A 19,324-nucleotide genomic window follows, 5' to 3' on the forward strand; every position below is an offset into this window, starting at 1 on the left:
GCTTTAATACACTGTTATCTAGAAAGGAGAGAAAAACGTGCCAGTACATCGGTGCAGGAAACAACGTCTCGATAAATTTTTTTCAAGTCGTCTGGATTGACGGAATAGGAATTCTAAGGAAAATCATACAGTGAGGAAATGGAATGTGTCGGCGACTTCTTTGAGAAAAGTCCACAAAGGCACCTCACTCCTATGACCAGTGGGCGCAAACAGAATAGACAAATGAATACGTGATGGTCTGTTAAAGACAGCTAGGAAGAAAGAATGGTTTAATCTTTTAAAAAGTTAAAAACCTTGAAACAAGCTGATGAAGAAACAAATGCTCAAGACCAGCTCCACCATATTGTCCAGACGCATCTGCTGCCATTGAGAGCGCCACACAAAAGTCGCGAAAATTCTATGAGTTGCTTGTACATTTTTCCTTGCACAACGCAACACCTGCATTACATATATAAGCTTCTAAATCACTAAATCGTGAAGATATTGCAATCTTGCGCTTGCAAAAACACAGACAGCTCCCTGCCTAATCAAGCGTGGACTTTTTTAGCGGCATCATGTGTAACTCCGAAGATTTACAGTACTTAGGGGTTCTCTTACATCAGTATCGCAACAATGGGCCTCACCGGGATTCTCAGGTCCCGTTAGTTAGGCGACAAGTCCAGGTTTGGATGGACGCGCCACGAAGGCTCGTTAGTTCAAACTGAATAAAAGTGGACCCAGTGAATGCGTTGTGGTGTTCAAATTAAAAATTAGATGTGTTTTGTTTTGGTGTGGGGGGGGGCGACAAGGAAATGGCGCAGTATCTGTCTCGCATATCTTAGGTGGATGCCTGAACCAGGCCGTAAGGAAGGGAGGAAGGAGGGAGTGAAAGAAGAAAGAGAGGAAGAGGTGCCGTAGGGGAGGGCTCCGCAATAATTTCGACCACCTGGGGATCTTTAATGTACACTGATATAGCACAATACACGGGCGCCTTTTTGGTTTCGCCTCCACCGAAACGCTACCGCCGCGATGGGGTTCGAACCCGAGTACTCCGGCTCAGTGGCCGAGCGCGCTTACCCCTGAGGCACCGCGGCGTGTTCTTTGACTTCGTGAGGTGTCTTTATGTACTTATGAGTTCATAAGTAATTATGAGTATGCGAATGTTGAAACGGGACCCGATAACAGACATTGCGCCATTTCTTTTTCCACGCACATTTTTCATTTTGCTGTTAGCAACCGCGTCCGAATCGATAAAGGAATTAGTTGATTGCCATGAGCAGTTGCGTAACACCGCTATGTCTCTTGTATAGGTGAAATTAAGGGCGAATAGCTTGCGCTTTGGTGCAATGGGTGGTGTTATTACCGTGTTCGGTTTGATCTTGGGTTTAGGCGTTCTGCGTTCCAAAGTGACTCAGGCTATGACGGAAACAGTAGTGTGGAAGGCTTCAGTAATTCTTGTGGCCTGTGGTTCTTTAACGCGTGCACTGATACCAGACAGCTGCTGTGGATTTGAATTTGGAGGACCGGCCGAGGATACCTATGAAGATGTCAACTGGTCCTCCAACTTCAACAACGCCAACTACGCCGACACCGGGTTTTCTGCGACCCCAACTCTTTATGCTTTCGCGTTGGAAACACGACGGGATGGTAGCAAGTTCTTTTTTTTTAGATTTCATGCTGTAGAGCTGTGTGAGACATAACCCATTAATGGCGCGCCAACGATTGTACCCCCAAGAGATGAACTCGCAGAGGCTACGGGGTTCTGCCGAAGTAGAGAAAAAAATAACTTAAGTTGAAATTGGAAAAATAGAATGAAGCAATTGATTTCTTTGCCAACATGCAGCCTAATGGAGCATTTATTTATTCGCTTTGCATGCGCACACGTCCCAACAAGATCGCTCAACTCTCGTCTTGCCCTTTTTAGGTGACCTCGGGTACTACAACTACGAGGGGCGACTATTTCTCGTCGGACGGCTCAAGGACACCATCTTCCGTATGGGAAAGCACATGAACCCGTCAGAGACGGAGCAGTGCCTCTACGGCCACTGGGCAGTTGCGGAGGCAGCTGTGGTTGCTGTTCCTAGGGAGGACACTGACGATGACCCGGCAGCCATCATTGTGTGCAAGCAGGGCGTTGCGGCGGACGAGAGTCTCGCCGAAGAGATCAAGGAATTCACTGCGGGTGAGCTCTTTCCTCAAACTGCACTACATATTGTGGACTTGTATGACTTGAGAATACCTAAGTTTTCTTTGATTTGTTGCAAGGCGATGGCATTGCCTTGCTAAGTCAATCTGGAGATGAACTGCAAAACATGATTAATGAATGAGACAGGCAGAACAGAACAGCGGGTCTAAAAGTTAACGCGGAGAAAGCCAAAGTAATGTTGAAACGTCTCTCAAAAGAACAGTAGTTTACAAGCGGTATCTAGGTGCTAGAAGTCGTAAAGAAATGCGTCTACTTAGGCCAGCTAGTTGCCGCTTATTCGGATCATGAGAGGGAAATAATTGGAAGGTTAAGAATGTGGTGGAGCGCATATGGGAGGTTCTCTCACGCCATGAATGGAGTTTACCAATAAACCTCAAGTGGAAAGTATATAACAGCTTTATCTTACCGGTACTCACCTTAGGGGCAGAAACGTGGGGGCTAAAGAGGAGGATTCTGCTTAAGTTAAGGACAACGGAGTGAGCTATGAAAATAAAAGTGATAGCTGTAACGGAAGGGGCGGAGTGGGCGAGGGAATAAACCCGGGTTAAGGACATTTTAGTCGAAATCAAGAGTAAGAAATGTGCTTTAGCAGTGTATGTAATGCGAATGCAAGATAACCGCTGTCCCTTAAGGGTAACGAAGGGGATTCCAAGAGAAAGGAAGGGTATACCTTGATGCGACAAGAAATTAGGTGCACGGAAAAAATTAAGATGTTCCCGTGGATGCTTTGTCCGCAGCCGGCAAATGACAGGGTTAATTCCGAAGAAATAGGAGAGGCGTTTGTCCTGCAGAGGGCATAGCAGGGCTGAGGATGATGATTACTTGTAGAGCCTTACGCCAAGCGTGGACACACGATGACAAATGATGAAAATGGTGACTGGATGTTAATGCTGCAAAGGGTAAAGAGCAACTCTTGGCAAAGAGCGCTATGTCTAACATAGTTCTGGGTGGGAACAAGGTTTCTTAAAGACACACCTTTCTTAACATTTGATCCCAGAGAAGCCATGCCCGAGGTCAGCTGAGAGTTTGCAATGAAAGGAAAGCCGTGCGTATCCGGCGTTACTGGACATCGAACACTGCTAAAAATAAGCTGTGCTGAATGACACATGCGTGGCAGGGATGTGCGCCTCCAGACTCCAGTGGCGGAAGTCTTTCGGTCCCTCAAGAGATAGGCCGCCATATAGCCTGACAATCTCAGCCCGTATTAAAGTACAAAGAAGGAGGGTGGGGAGAGGGAGGGGGGGGGGTCGATGCTTATCTTTCGCGGGTCACAAGCCAGAGAGTCGGTCTCAGTCAAATTTAGAGACATTAAAGAGGAATTTTTAGTCATTCATAAGTGATCTACAAAACAATTCAATGCATGCAGATTGCTACTTAAGAGAAGATGGAATACAAGATGGTTTATGGATTATGGGGGTTTTACGTCCCAAAGCGACTAAGACTATAAGGGACGCCGTAGTGAAGGGCTCCGGAAATTTCGACCGCCTGGGGTTCTTTAACGTGCACTGATATCACACAGTACACGGGCCTCTAGAATTTCACCTCCATCATAATTCGACCGCCACGGCCGGGATCGAACCTGCGTCTTTCGGGTCATCAGCCGAGCACCATAACCACTGAGCCACCGCGGGGACCTTAAAACAATAGTAAATTAATGAACGAGACCGGCAGACAAACTCATAGTGTACACAGGGGTTCAGTGCCTGCTTCAGTCCGACGACCGGAGAACCACGATCTGGCCTCACTGAAGACAGGCGCTGCTACCTCGGTGGTCCGAGGCTGGGAGCCTGTGGCGTAGACACGGGAGTCATGCGGTAGTACTTCTTGAAGTTAAAACTAGCAAATTGGTGTTCCAATAGCGTTCAACTTCCGTAATTTACAGGCCACGTCAGGCCTCCTCGTCGCATCGAGCGGACGAGTGGCCTGACGCGGCCTGTAAATTACGGAAGTTTAACGCTATCGGAATACTCATGCTCTGGTTTTGACTCGTTGAGAATGCACCCGTCGACAGGGCAATCGTAGTCTTATGCTCCCGCCGGTTGCGTGCGTCGTCATTGATACCTGTCAATCTTATGTCCTTCATGAACCAGCTTAGTCCATTGAAGAAAATTATATATCACCTTCAAATATTCGCATCCGTCGTCGCCAGGAGGTTTAGGCTGTGACTCCTGCCAACTCTGCAAGCCACGCTGCTAACTGCAGAGCGCTGCTAAGTCGTTCAACTAGAAGAATCAGGAAATATGTCATCCCATGGGCTGAACCTTTTCCAATTAACTTTGAACAAGATTTAAGAGGGGCCTCGCCGCGGTGGCACAGTGGTTATGGCGCTCGGCTGCTGACCCGAAAGACGCGGGTTCGATCCTGGTTGCGGCGGTTGAATTTCTTTGGAGGAGAAGCCCGTGTGGAGAGGCCCGTGTGCTGTGCGATGTCAGTGCACGTTAAAGAACTCCAGCTGGTCGAAACTTCCGGAGCCCTTCACTACGGCGTCCCTCATAGCCTGAGTTGCTTTGTGACACTGAACTCCAATAAACCAAACCAAACCAATTTAAGAGGGAAGAATAGTATTGATAGTAATTTACCATGGCTAACACATATCACAGTGTATTAGACGTTTCGATTTCCGTGGCATGACAGCTCTTGGGTGAATGTGAAGTCAAGTTTTTTGCTGCAGAAAGGTAAGGTTTCGGAACCATATCGACCGATGTCCACAGTGATGAGTAGTTGGCTTATTACACCAATAAGAGGCAGCCCACTAAATTGTAAAGAAAGGAGTCCAAACATAGCTGCCAGAAGCTCCAGGGTGTATACCCGACTAAAGAAAAGAGAGGTAGGGGGAGAAGGGTGATGGAATTCTTGACAACACATAACAAAATAAACGAGGACCGAGATGGGCTCCAATGTCTACTTGCCAACAATTCGACAAGAGCATTTTTTAGCCTGGGCTCGCGAACTCGATCAGGCATTTCCTCGTATTTGTTTCATTGACTTTCTGCCCATTTTTAGTTACCATTTCTTCGTTGGCTAGGGGACTCACGCTACCCTCCCGATCCTTCTTCATTGCTTTACTTTCTACAGACCAGAGGCGGGCGATACGTAGTAATGAAACGATCAAAACAATAAATGAAAGACAATGCACCTTTAAAAAGAGCGAAACATTAGCCTTCCATCAAAGAGCCTGAAATGATTAACGGGACAAAATGTAGACAGTGGCAACCATGACATGGGAATACACGTTGTTTAAGCATTCTATTTGGAACTACGCGGACCCTGCAGGGCGGCAAAAGTTTAGTGTTAAGCCAAAATGCACGCAAAAGTGAGAAAAAGACTCAGTAGAACACCTCTGCCTGTTGTAATATAAGGCGGTACGAACACAGGTACGCATTAATTGCAATGACAAGCAGTTGATGCATTTCCCTCGCATCTTTCCGTTTCAGTGTCTAAGTATCAAAATAAAATGTAGAAATAAAGAAGCCCCAGTGTGTGTCCACATTCATATGAATAATCTAACCACGAGTGCAAAGGACTACAGAGCCCCTGGGAGTTCTCTCTTTCGGGATAAAATGCAGCAGTTTTCTTAATGGTGTTCACATTTACAGCAAACGCCCGAGTGAGAGTTTTGAGCTACAAAGCTCACCAAGTACTATTTATTTATTTATCGATATCAAGGACCATTTATAGCATTACATAGATAAGGAGGAAAGTTCTGCACACTGGAATGGGGATGTGTATTAAGAATATTGCGCTTACGAGACACAATATTACAATATAATATCGCGATACAAGTGGCATGAGTAATGAAGGATAAATATGCCGAATATGTTTATCATCTGCAGCAAAGAAAAGAGTTTAACGTATCGATACTCCCGATGCTGAAGTAGGATCTTCTTCAGGAACGAAATTGAACCTTACTGGCATTGTTTGTGGCTGGCGCAGGCAAAAAAGGCAGTGCTCATTGTGCTGTCCCTCCAACTTTCAAAAACGGCCGACGTAGCAGCCGTGCCTCCACGATCACAAGCTGCTTGCGATGGCCGAGAGCTTTTGGAGCAACCACGCAAGCGAGCAGCATTTCTGATGTCCCTGGTTTCGCTGTCCTCGCTCGGTCTGTTTATTTATTTATTTCAATACGTACCTATTACCCAAACGAGGATTAGTGTACGAGGGACATGTCATGTGTTTAAAAAGCGCTGTCAACAAATATAAACGCAAACGTAACAAGTGCCAATACATCTACAGACACTTTCATCCCATTTGGAAGTGGAGAACATTGCCTGTTAAATATGCAGTGTTGATTGAACACAGAAAACTTTAATAGTAAGTAGTGCATAAAAAGAGGAAAAAAACAGTCGATCATTTATGGCGGACGGAACTATTATCGCTAAGTTACTGCCCGTAAATGTGTTTTACTGCCCTATTGTCACTAATTCGTTTCGCAGTCTGCTCCGTTCATAAACATGGAATTTGGATTGATGAAAGTGTTGCCCCTTGCTATGTGAAATTTTTTTGGCTAAGTTTGGTCGAATGCTTCAGCCCCATTTGAGCGATGAGCGCGTTGTCCGTATTTTTAGACATGTGAACCATTTCCTTGTTCTTAAACTTTCTTCTAGAGGTGAGTTCGTTTATTCGCGAACTCGATCCTAACACTAATCAAATGGATCATGAGTTTGCTAGCTTTTTCCATCGCATTGTCAGCTCATGATTTCATTCAGTTTTTCTATATTCACTGTTTTTTTAAATCTTGTTGGGCATTTTTGCTGGGCTTACAAGCCTCAATCCAAGCAAGCGCTACTGTCTTCCGGCTCTTCCCACACGAAGCTTATCAAACGAGGCATAGCAAACACACGTCTTAGGCCAGCACTCCTCAAGTCCTGTCTTCACAGAGGGGGAATAAGTTTTTGCACTCAGGTTCGAATATTTAGGGAAGCTGACTTCCCTGCTTATGTTCTTATGGCAGTCGCAGAGGCTGTAAGGAAAAAGCTACAAAAATAACACACCCAGTTATCTCAGCAAAATTCATCAGTAGAGCAACAGAAAATGAAGTTTGAGGTAAAGCATTATGTGCACAGGCTCTCGCACAACTTTAAGAGAGTGGCAGCGTCCGTACATAGTGCTTCACTGTCGCCGGCAGTTTCGGCCAGTAGTCACCCGAGCTGTACTTTAGCCAATGTGCTGGTGTAGCCTATGTGGCCGGCGGTTGGCTCGTCGTGGCACGCTTGCAAGACTTCAGTGCCGAGAGCTGTTGGAACGACGAGTAGACGAGTGATAACCAAACCCAGGAAGCAGGTTCTTCTCGTAAATTACGTCGTTGAGAGTAAAGAATGAAGAGAGTCCTCGTGCGAAAATCTTGGACCGTAGTTCGCTTCTCCAAGAAATCAATAACAGGGAGCAATTTCTGGAACTCTCGCTGCTGTTCGGAAAGTGTTGCGTCATAAAAGGCGCTGTCCTCATCGGTCATGTTGGAAGGTTCGACCGTTGCTTGCGAAAAGCAGTCAGCATTCGTATCATTCTTTCCAGATTTGCAAATAACCGTCATGTTCCTTCAAGTTCGTAAGCCAACAGAGAGAGTGATGGTCGCTAACGACCTGAAAGGGGCGAGTGTTCAAGCAAGCGCGGAACTTCGTAACCGCCCATACCACTGGAAGGTATTCTTGTTCTGTTGCCGCGTAGTTTGCTTCTGCTTTCGACAGAGTCCAGCTGGCATAAGCAATCACTTTTTCTGCACCATCCTAGAGCCGCACCAATACAACACCTAAACCCACATTGCTCGCATCGATATGAAGCAGGGTTGGGTGGGGCATCGTCATCAAAGTGCGCAAGGACAGGTGGCGTCTGTAGACGTCTGCGGAGCTTATTAAAAGCTTGGTGCTCATCTTCACCCCCAAAGAATGACAGCGTCGTCGCGTATCAGCGAACTTAATGGCCAGGCAACTCGTGAGGAGCCAGCATTAAAGTGAAGGTAACAGGCGCAAAGCCCCAGGAAGCGCCGTAACGTCTTTGTACCCGTCGTAGGTGTTGAGAACTTTGCGACTGCGGAGAGCTTTTCGGGAGCAGGCCGGACACCTTCTTGGCAAACGAAGTGTCCTAAGAATTGCAGCTTCTCGTCACGGAAGTGGCACTTCTCGGGTTTTAGTGTGAGGCCCGCAGATCGTATGGCCTGAAACACAGCTAGGAAACGGCGTAGATGCTACTCGAAGGTGTCCGGAAACCCGATCACGTCGTCAAGATACGCCAGGCAAGTTTGCCACTTCAGTCCCGAGAGCAGTGTCCATCATAATGTGAAATGTTGCCGGTGCCGAGCATAAATCGAACGGAAGAGCCCTAAACTGATACAATACGTCGGGAGTGGCGAATGCTGTCTTCTCCCGATCTCTCTCATCTGCTTCAATTTGCCAATATCCACTTTTCCAATGCATTGATGAGAAGTAACAAGTATTTCGTGGCCGATAAAGGGAATTGTCGTTGGAAGAGAAAGGGTACACGTTTTTTTGATCACTTGGTTTAGCTTGCGATAGTCAATGCAAAATCGTAAGCTGCCGTCCTGTTTTTAACAAGTACCACGCGGGAAGCCAAAGGATTTGGTGACGGCTGCAAAACGTCGTCTCTAAGCATTTTGGCCACCTGGCGCTGAATGGCTTCGTGTTCTTTCGTAGCCACACCTTAAGGATTTTGTCGAATCGAGCGAATCGCGTCATCCGTGATAATTCGATGTTTGGTCAAAGGCGTTTGGCCGATCCACGATTCAGAAGCAACAGCCTCAAAATTGATCTTTGAGATAGATCCAGAAGGCGTTCCCGTGCTAAAGACGACACATTTGGGTCCACATCGACGATTGTTGCGGGCGCCCTGCTCACTTAGCCTTCCTGTTGCAGCACAAAAGAGTCCTGCGTACTTGGGAGGTATCGAACAGGCCACAGTTGTGCCTTTCGGAATTTGCTGACGCTCGTCGCTGAAGTTTGTCAGCGGCACTTCGGTGTGCCCATTGGCCAAGTTGACCAGCCCTCAAACTGGCCTCGACCTCGACCAGTCCTCGGGCTGGCCTCGTGGTTTTCAAACCACGTTCTAGCATTATCCTGAATGGCAAAATAAACTTTCCAAAGCTGCTGGTCCGCGCTCCACTGGTTGAGCTTTGCCACCCGTTCAAACTGGTCGAGCCAATCTTGCACATCTTCAAACACCTCCCTGCGGAAGCACTCTGGCACCTTGGTGTCGTGAAGAGTCACCGCCGCAGGGTTGGATGGTGCCATGGCTTGGGAGACCTGGCGAACTTGGACGTTTGAATAGTCGCCCGGTAGATGGTCGTACTCCCGGGAAATGCTTAGAAGGTGGCGGCTAGCGCGATGGACAGGCGTGTCGATGTCCGAGATCCGCTGTGGACTCCCGGAAGAAGTGCTATGCATAGCCAGCACGCCCCACCAGTGTCACGGCTCGACGGAACCCCAAGAAGGGCTTGAAAATAAAAATGGTTCACTGGTCAACCAAAAAGAGTCCTGCGTTATTGCTTCCTTCTCTTCCATCCTCGCGCTCGTAGTCCCGGTCGGCATCTTTGGCGTCTTCTTCTATGCGGCAATATAAAGGCAACGAATTAAAACTGGGTGTACCTGTGGGCACCCACCGGCTAAAAAAAAAAGAATTAATCTTCCACCAGCTCTCCACCTTCAGCCTACCGCGGCCGCCAGCCGCCAGCGCGCACGTGCAGATGACTCTATCTGCTCGTGTGCACTAGCGGCCGCGGTAAGCGATGACAGTGTACGCTAAGCGAAAGCTATTATTTGCATTAAACATTTTATTTTACACTTACAGTATTATTAGTTGTAATCTTACATTAGTTACATTGTTTTACAGTTGTATTATTATTATTTTTATTGATTAATTGTATTGTCTTACAGTTACACTATTGTTTTTTATCTATATTGTTTTACAGTTTTGTTATTCAGTGTTCTATTTCCGCTGTGGAGTCCTACGGAAGCCTTTATTTTGTACGTGTACCCGTATAGTACACGGGCGTTTTCGCACACATTCTCCAACCTGGGTGCAGTCTCCGAGGCCGGGTTACTAGCCCGTGCACCTGCCCAACGCAGTCGCGTAACGCCTTAGCCACTGCGCTACCTCGAAGAGTGGTTACCTGTAGTTTAAAGGCCCCTTATAAGTACGTAAAGTACAGCGATAAGCTCATTTACGCTCGTTGGCAGGCTGTGCAGGCAGGAGGCTTCTGGAGGGTTTAGGGTGGTGCAGGCCTCCCGGTCTTCTCAAGAGTGGAGTTAGGTGGGTACATGGTGGGCGGCTCCTCATGGGCTTCTGGTGGGTGAAAGCCTTCTGGAGAGTGGAGGTGGGTGGGCGACGGTCTCCTCTTATGGTGGGTGGTAGCTTCTAGAGTGTGGGCAGGCACGTAACCAGTATTTTTATCGCGCTAGCGCTTACAGTGCCCATTCGCCGCATTTGGGTGTTGTGTGTTTGTATGTCTGCTTCTGTTGGTCTGTTTGCCTGAAGCCGGTTTTGTCGCAGGCTACTCACCTGACCAGCGGGTGGTGGGCAACCTGCTCACCGTGTTAGGTGGCAGCCCATTTATTCGCGACAGGCCGCTCGTGAAGTACAACCTGGGTCGCTGCTCAACGCAAGCAACCCAAGTGCCACCGATGGGAACACCTGCCATATTATACCTGCCTTGTGCCACTGCGCCACTGCCCACCTGTCCACCGGGGCACTTACCTGCAAAGGTGCTGGCGGTGGTAACCAGGCGAGAACCTGGGGCGCTGATCAGATAGCGCCGCCCCTAAGGGCACCGAGCTAAGGGGAATGAGCGGCAGCGGTTTGGAGGAGAACATTATTCGAATTATGCTTGCACAGTAGCTAGACGGAAGTGGTTGGAGTGGTAATTATGTGGTAGCTTGGTACCACCTAGTAGATCGAAGCTCCAACCAACATTTGAAGTCATGCTAAGGCACATATCCGCATGTGGCCTAACTACCCAAATCGATTTACTTTTTTTTGTCATAAGGGACGAGGGGGGAGGGCAGTTACTTTCGAAGGAGTTGATGGAATTGATCGGTGATGGTGATTGACAGATCGATGGTGTTTATCTCGATGTCTTCTGATGGTTCGCTGATCCGGCGACACGTTCCGGAACAGACTGGAAAACCTCTTCGGGACAGTATGTACTTTATTGTTCGGGCGCTCACCAGCAACAACTCCCATCTGCTCTGTCCCACGGCACTTCCTGCTCACCATCTTCTTCTACGTGGCACAAATCCTTGCTTTCGCTCTGATTTGAATGTACTAAATATTTTCATTGTTTTTTATCTGGTTTTTGTCTTCCAAGTTTAAAGGAGCAGCAGTCGAATCACGATAGATTAGGGCGTCTTAAAGTTACATTTTCGCGCAGCAAAGAAAACGCGAACGATGGCGCAGAAATTCTCACACTCGATGGTCCAGCTTCAGGTTCTAATTGCAGGCGGCCTATGTCTCAAGTCACCGATGGCGCTTCTGTGCACCTCTTTAGTGTATCATTTATCTTCCAGACATCTTTTTTAATCTAACTACATAGCACAGGCATGTTTCAGCTGCACAGCCCGAGAGAAACGACTGACGAGAAAGATAAATGCTGCAGCGCGCGTGCCAAGGGCTCTCAAGAGGGAACTGCACCAAGCATCTCGAATAATTGCTCATTCAGGCATAATTAGGTTCAGTACGAAACAGTACTGGATGCACACCGTCGAAAAAGCAGTACCATTCCTTTTGGAGGCGTGCTAATGTGAACCAGCCAAACAAACACCGTTGGCACCTAACAAGATAGTATCCCCGCCCTCGCTCCTGATCGGTCGAAACATAATTCGGAAAGCGGTTTCTCCAAAGTAGACTGCCTGGCGAAGGTTTCCATTTATTCTTCCTAAAATATATTCCTCTAGATGGTGTAACATGGACTTAGAGCACGGGAATGTGCATCACAAAAAAGAGCAGAGCTGGCGACGCTAGATCAACGGGACGCCACCGAGCTGAGCAGAGGAGGCTCTGCACGTGTTGTGTCCTGTTGTGTGCTAGTGTCATCCCATTGCATTGGAATGAACCCTTACTTTTGAGATGTCTTTCGCGAATACTTTGCTGGTCTCTACATGCAGATGACGACGCAACCGGTAGCCATTTACGTGGAAAACGGGAAAATTGAATAGACGATATGCTAAGCAGAAAACCAACGCTGAAACTGAAAAACCTTGCTAGGGTCCAATTTCGTGCACCACCAAACGCTGACTTCTGGTTCGAGGTCGCTTACTTCCAGTGGCCTCATTTTCGGGCGCTAAATGTGCCATCCAGTCTCCTACGGAGATAGGGATCTGGTCGCATGTGGCCTTAAAAAGTGATGTATTGCAACAACGCAGGAAAAAAGAAACACAAGGGTGGAAGGAAAGATGGACACACGACGAGCGCTGATTCTCATCTGACTTCAATCGCCATCAAAAACTGCTCTTATATGTATGATCGGCTTTAATAATATAAAATGAGTACTTCAAAGCAAAGCGGAATCTTTGGGCTACGTAAAAAACATTCAAGAGAGCGAGAAGGCGTAAAAGCATGAGAAAAGCATGAGCAAAATGGCGATGAAAAAAGTAAAAGTTGCTAGGCAATAGGCACAGTCAGCAGGCTAAAAGCGAAAACAAGAAACCGACACCAACAAATAACACGGTAAAAGTAACAATCGTTAAAAAGGGAAAACTGAAAGAAACAACAAAAACAAGAACCACCACCGGCCAAGCAATGAAGACGGTAAAACAACTAAAAGTCTTTAAAAGACAGAGGAGCAAAGTTCCGCATAAGGTCAACAAACAAAACAACGCAAAATAAAACACTATAAGGTGAGATGCAGGAAAAACCGTTTGTCAGGATGTCTAGCAGTTAAAACGCAAGAATCGCGTCCGTTCAAGAAAGGACCTTTCTTTCTCCTGTAAACAGACAGATGAGCTGCTGATGCACTCGTCCCCAGCCTTTTCAATCAAAAAACCTTCAATAATCTCCCTTTCTATTCTACTCCTTGCGGTCGCCAGAAACTTGGTGTCTGAAAACATAGGTCGACAATCGTGACGGGGTTGGTTACAATGTAGTGCCATGTGGCTCCCAGACTTGTTTTTTACGTTCAGGAAGTGTTCGCTTGCTCTGTCATTGAAGCAGCGTCCGGTCTGGCCGATGTATACTTTTCCACAAGTGAGGGATATCTGGTAGACAACTGCGGATCGACATTCGGTGTACTGACGGGAATGTTTTACTGAGCAGGTCGCCCGCTTCTTCCGGTTTACCATCGGACACACTCTTGCCAACTTACATGGGACAGAAAACACAACGTTCACATCGTACCTGGCTGCAACCTTCTTAACATTGTGCGATAGCTTATGGATATAAGGAATTACGGCAACACGTTTCCTTTCCCTGGGCTCTCTCCTTCCCTCTCCTAGCTTCATTTTCTGTAGTAAGGCTTCGCACAGGCCTGCTATGAGGAAAGGTGAGTAGCCAGTTAAAAGAAGGCGTTCAACCTGGTTATCAAAGCTGCAATCAGCCATGTGCTCGCAACTTTTTGTTAGTGACGCATGAAGTGCGCTAGTTGCGACTGCCCGCTTGACAAGTTTGGAATGCGCACTGTCGAAGGGGAGTAAACCTTTCTTCGATCTAACGTTGTACGACCAACACACTCGCTTACCACTAAAAACCAGCAACAGATCTAAAAACTGGATCCTGTTCTCTTTTGGCATATCCCACGTGAAGTTCATTACACCAGAATAGTCCTTGAACACTCCGACGATGTCCCTGACGGCTTGTGGCATGTCAATAGCAGCAGCACTGTCTAACACTATGAGGAAATCGTCCACGTACCGATAGATCTTGACGATGTGCTTGTCATGTAGACGTTCTTGAACTGCCCGGTCCATGGTGGACAAGAAAATATCCGAGAGCACCGGGGCAACGGAGGAACCAATACAGAATCCCGATTTTTGTATCAGGAGCTGGTCTTTGTACGACACTACTGTGGATTGCAGGTAAAACTGAAGTAGGGTGATGAACCTGTCTTGACCTATTCCGGTTGCATTCTGAAAGCTGATGGCTCCGATCTCGTCTATCCTTTGGATAACAGCTGTGAAAAGTCCTTCATGGGGAATGGAGTAAAAAAGGTCTTCTACGTCAATTGAAAAGGCCGTAGCAGCATCTTGCATTCCTTGGCGTAGGTCATCGACAACTTCCAAAGAGCTGCGTACTTGAAATGGGTCAGCTCCAGTCAAAAGGCTCAAGCTGTCACGAAGGAAATGTCCAAGGTGTTCCTGCCAGGTGCCTTTTTCCGAAACTATACTTCGTAGCGGACAATCAGGCTTGTGGGTCTTGCCTGAGAAGAACATTTCAAGGCATCCACTTTTTGCTTTTTCCACTTTTTTCGCTACTGTTTCCAAATGACATTCTTTTAAAAGACGGATCGCGGCTGATTTCTTCCTTGCCTCTCGAGACTTTACGTTCTTAAAATTCTTTGCTATGGCAGCCAGTGCCTTGTCATTAAAAACACCACTCGGCATTACAACAAATCCGTCTTCTTTGTCTGCCTGCATCACATTTAGGTTGTTGTCTTCCGTAAATTTCGTGACTTTCACGAGGGGCGGACGTAGCTTCCGGCCGTGACTCACGTTTTTGATGACGCAATCCACACCGTCTCCGATGAGCCGTTCCTTGTCCTGGGTGTGCGTTCGGTCTGCCACCTCCCTGACCATTGCCAACAACCGGGAAGGAGTAGCAGTAGGTTCATAGGAGTACTTAGGCCCTTTCTGTAGAATATTCCTGATGTCCTCTGGAAGTCTGGCGTCTCCGAGAACGGTGACTTGGTTTTGTTGGACGATCTTCTCTTTGCGCCGAGCAGGGAGGCTGAGGCGTGCTCGCTGCCACAGAAACTCTGTGCTTTGGGCTGCGAGCCTCTTGTATTCCTGCAATTTCCTGGCTTCGCCACGGCTTCCACACTCGTCCTGGATGACACATCTGAGGCAGTCCTGGTATAACCTAACTTGTCGCCAGTACTCAGACTTCAGCACCTTGCCGACGCGTCGTGCGTGGCCCCAGGATGGCGCCATTCCACCAAACAAGGTCTGAATCTCTAGAGGGATTATTCTTCTCTTGAGGCAGTACGAGAGCACTCTCGACTGGCAGGTGGTGACAGCGACCAGGTTGACCAGGGATATAGCAGAATCGTGCTTATGTCGTTGACAGAAAAAAGAGCCCAATGTAGGAGAAATACGTTCTAAGAGGATTCTGGTGTGGGCTAGTTGGTTCATGCTTAATAAACAGATTCACAACAGCGCTACGGAACAAGGACAGAAGGAACACGAAAAACACAGGACGGGCGCTGACTACCAACTCTTTATTGCGTGAAAAACCAGCACAGATTTATACTATTTCCTGGACCACGTGATGCACTGTCAGCCACGGGACACAGCGAAGGAACGCTTCACACGTTTGGGGAGTCATCACACAGCTCGACAGAACTCATAAAAAGTGCATGCACGTGCATAAACGTGCATAAACGTGCATAAAACGTGCATAAAACGTGCATGCACGTTTTATGAGTTCTGTCGAGCTGTGTGATGACTCCCCAAACGTGTGAAGCGTTCCTTCGCTGTGTCCCGTGGATGACAGTGCATCACGTGGTCCAGGAAATAGTATAAATCTGTGCTGGTTTTTCACGCAATAAAGAGTTGGTAGTCAGCGCCCGTCCTGCGTTTTTCGTGTTCCTTCTGTCCTTGTTCCGTAGCGCTGTTGTGAATCTGTTTATTAAGCATGAACCAACTAGCCCACACCAGAATCCTCTTAGAACGTATTTCTCCTACATTGGGCTCTTTTTTCTGTCAACGACCTAAGCACGATTCTGCTATATCCCTGGTCAACCTGGTCGCTGTCACCACCTGCCAGTCGAGAGTGCTCTCGTACTGCCTCAAGAGAAGAATAATCCCTCTAGAGATTCAGACCTTGTTTGGTGGAATGGCGCCATCCTGGGGCCACGCACGACGCGTCGGCAAGGTGCTGAAGTCTGAGTACTGGCGACAAGTTAGGTTATACCAGGACTGCCTCAGATGTGTCATCCAGGACGAGTGTGGAAGCCGTGGCGAAGCCAGGAAATTGGAGGAATACAAGAGGCTCGCAGCCCAAAGCACAGAGTTTCTGTGGCAGCGAGCACGCCTCAGCCTCCCTGCTCGGCGCAAAGAGAAGATCGTCCAACAAATCCAAGTCACCGTTCTCGGAGACGCCAGACTTCCAGAGGACATCAGGAATATTCTACAGAAAGGGCCTAAGTACTCCTATGAACCTACTGCTACTCCTTCCCGGTTGTTGGCAATGGTCAGGGAGGTGGCAGACCGAACGCACACCCAGGACAAGGAACGGCTCATCGGAGACGGTGTGGATTGCGTCATCAAAAACGTGAGTCACGGCCGGAAGCTACGTCCGCCCCTCGTGAAAGTCACGAAATTTATGGAAGACAACAACCTAAATGTGATGCAGGCAGACAAAGAAGGCGGATTTGTTGTAATGCCGAGTGGTGTTTTTAATGACAAGGCACTGGCTGCCATAGCAAAGAATTTTAAGAACGTAAAGTCTCGAGAGGCAAGGAAGAAATCAGCCGCGATCCGTCTTTTAAAAGAATGTCATTTGGAAACAGTAGCGAAAAAAGTGGAAAAAGCAAAAAGTGGATGCCTTGAAATGTTCTTCTCAGGCAAGACCCACAAGCCTGATTGTCCGCTACGAAGTATAGTTTCGGAAAAAGGCACCTGGCAGGAACACCTTGGACATTTCCTTCGTGACAGCTTGAGCCTTTTGACTGGAGCTGACCCATTTCAAGTACGCAGCTCTTTGGAAGTGTCGAGGACCTACGCCAAGGAATGCAAGATGCTGCTACGGCCTTTTCAATTGACGTAGAAGACCTTTTTTACTCCATTCCCCATGAAGGACTTTTCACAGCTGTTATCCAAAGGATAGACGAGATCGGAGCCATCAGCTTTCAGAATGCAACCGGAATAGGTCAAGATAGGTTCATCACCCTACTTCAGTTTTACCTGCAATCCACAGTAGTGTCGTACAAAGACCAGCTCCTGATACAAAAATCGGGAATCTGTATTGGTTCTTCCGTTGCCCCGGTGCTCTCGGATATTTTCTTGTCCACCATGGACCGGGCAGTTCAAGAACGTCTACATGACAAGCACATCGTCAAGATCTATCGGTACGTGGACGATTTCCTCATAGTGTTAGACAGTGCTGCTGCTATTGACATGCCACAAGCCGTCAGGGACATCGTCGGAGTGTTCAAGGACAATTCTGGTGTAATGAACTTCACGTGGGATATGCCAAAAGAGAACAGGATCCAGTTTTTAGATCTGTTGCTGGTTTTTAGTGGTAAGCGAGTGTGTTGGTCGTACAACGTTAGATCGAAGAAAGGTTTACTCCCCTTCGACAGTGCGCATTCCAAACTTGTCAAGCGGGCAGTCGCAACTAGCGCACTTCATGCGTCACTAACAAAAAGTTGCGAGCACATGGCTGATTGCAGCTTTGATAACCAGGTTAAACGCCTTCTTTTAGCTGGCTACTCACCTTTCCTCATAGCAGGCCTGTGCGAAGCCTTACTACAGAAAATGAAGCTAGGAGAGGGAAGGAGAGAGCCCAGGGAAAGGAAACGTGTTGCCGTAATTCCTTATATCCATAAGCTATCGCACAATGTTAAGAAGGTTGCAGCCAGGTACGATGTGAACGTTGTGTTTTCTGCCCCAGGTAAGTTGGCAAGAGTGTGTCCGATGGTAAACCGGAAGAAGCGGGCGACCTGCTCAGTAAAACATTCCCGTCAGTACACCGAATGTCGATCCGCAGTTGTCTACCAGATATCCCTCACTTGTGGAAAAGTATACATCGGCCAGACCGGACGCTGCTTCAATGACAGAGCAAGCGAACACTTCCTGAACGTAAAAAACAAGTCTGGGAGCCACATGGCACTACATTGTAACCAACCCCGTCACGATTGTCGACCTATGTTTTCAGACACCAAGTTTCTGGCGACCGCAAGGAGTAGAATAGAAAGGGAGATTATTGAAGGTTTTTTGATTGAAAAGGCTGGGGACGAGTGCATCAGCAGCTCATCTGTCTGTTTACAGGAGAAAGAAAGGTCCTTTCTTGAACGGACGCGATTCTTGCGTTTTAACTGCTAGACATCCTGACAAACGGTTTTTCCTGCATCTCACCTTATAGTGTTTTATTTTGCGTTGTTTTGTTTGTTGACCTTATGCGGAACTTTGCTCCTCTGTCTTTTAAAGACTTTTAGTTGTTTTACCGTCTTCATTGCTTGGCCGGTGGTGGTTCATGTTTTTGTTGTTTCTTTCAGTTTTCCCTTTTTAACGATTGTTACTTTTACCGTGTTATTTGTTGGTGTCGGTTTCTTGTTTTCGCTTTTAGCCTGCTGACTGTGCCTATTGCCTAGCAACTTTTACTTTTTTCATCGCCATTTTGCTCATGCTTTTCTCATGCTTTTACGCCTTCTCGCTCTCTTGAATGTTTTTTACGTAGCCCAAAGATTCCGCTTTGCTTTGAAGTACTCATTTTCTTGCCTATCTGAGCTGCAGTTGTCATTGGCTGTAGCTGGTCCATGCACATCTTTTAATAATATAAGAACGATAAAAAAGTTTAGTAACACACAACAAAAACTAACGTGCCCATCGGAATCAACATTTGTCTAGGAATTATGCTTCATCATCAGTGAGAAACCAGGTAGCCATGCTGTTGTAATTATTTTAAGTTTTAGTGATATGAGACGCTTCAACTATCTGTCGTGTTGTGTTATTTAAATGTATGTAGAAAACTCTTGTGGAGCTGAACCCCTCGCATGCGAGTTAGTGAGCTGCAATGCCTGCATTCAGATTTGCGTTCATCATATTTTTTCCGCGCTCTTGAGGGCATTAAGAGAAACAGCAGCCTGTCTGCCTTATTACTAGGCTCCGCATGCTGAATTTATCTGACAGACACCTTCGGTGCTCTGAACAAATTATTCCTCATCACAGATAGTACTGCCGTTGCCAGCAGCACTGTTTGGAGTCTAGTTTCCGATGCATAAATTTGCAGATAGCTTGTAGTTTCATAGCTCGAGATATCGCC

The 19,324-nt window shown here is 47.2% G+C and overlaps 1 protein-coding gene across 1 annotated transcript in view; it reads left to right on the top strand.

Moving 5' to 3' along the window:
• The window catches only part of LOC149326774 (uncharacterized), a 53,921-nt gene that overhangs the window by 20,137 nt on the left and 14,460 nt on the right, over window positions 1–19,324 (top strand). The window contains exon 5 of the mRNA XM_089563967.1: window positions 1,904–2,161. Within this exon, the coding sequence (XP_089420093.1) occupies window positions 1,904–2,161 (258 nt within the window). The remainder of the gene's footprint in view (window positions 1–1,903; window positions 2,162–19,324) is intronic.

The sequence above is a fragment of the Amblyomma mixtum genome, chromosome 10, assembly GCF_055824585.1.
Source record: "Amblyomma mixtum isolate Tamu chromosome 10, ASM5582458v1, whole genome shotgun sequence".
In the NCBI taxonomy this organism is placed as follows: Eukaryota; Metazoa; Arthropoda; class Arachnida; order Ixodida; family Ixodidae; genus Amblyomma; species Amblyomma mixtum.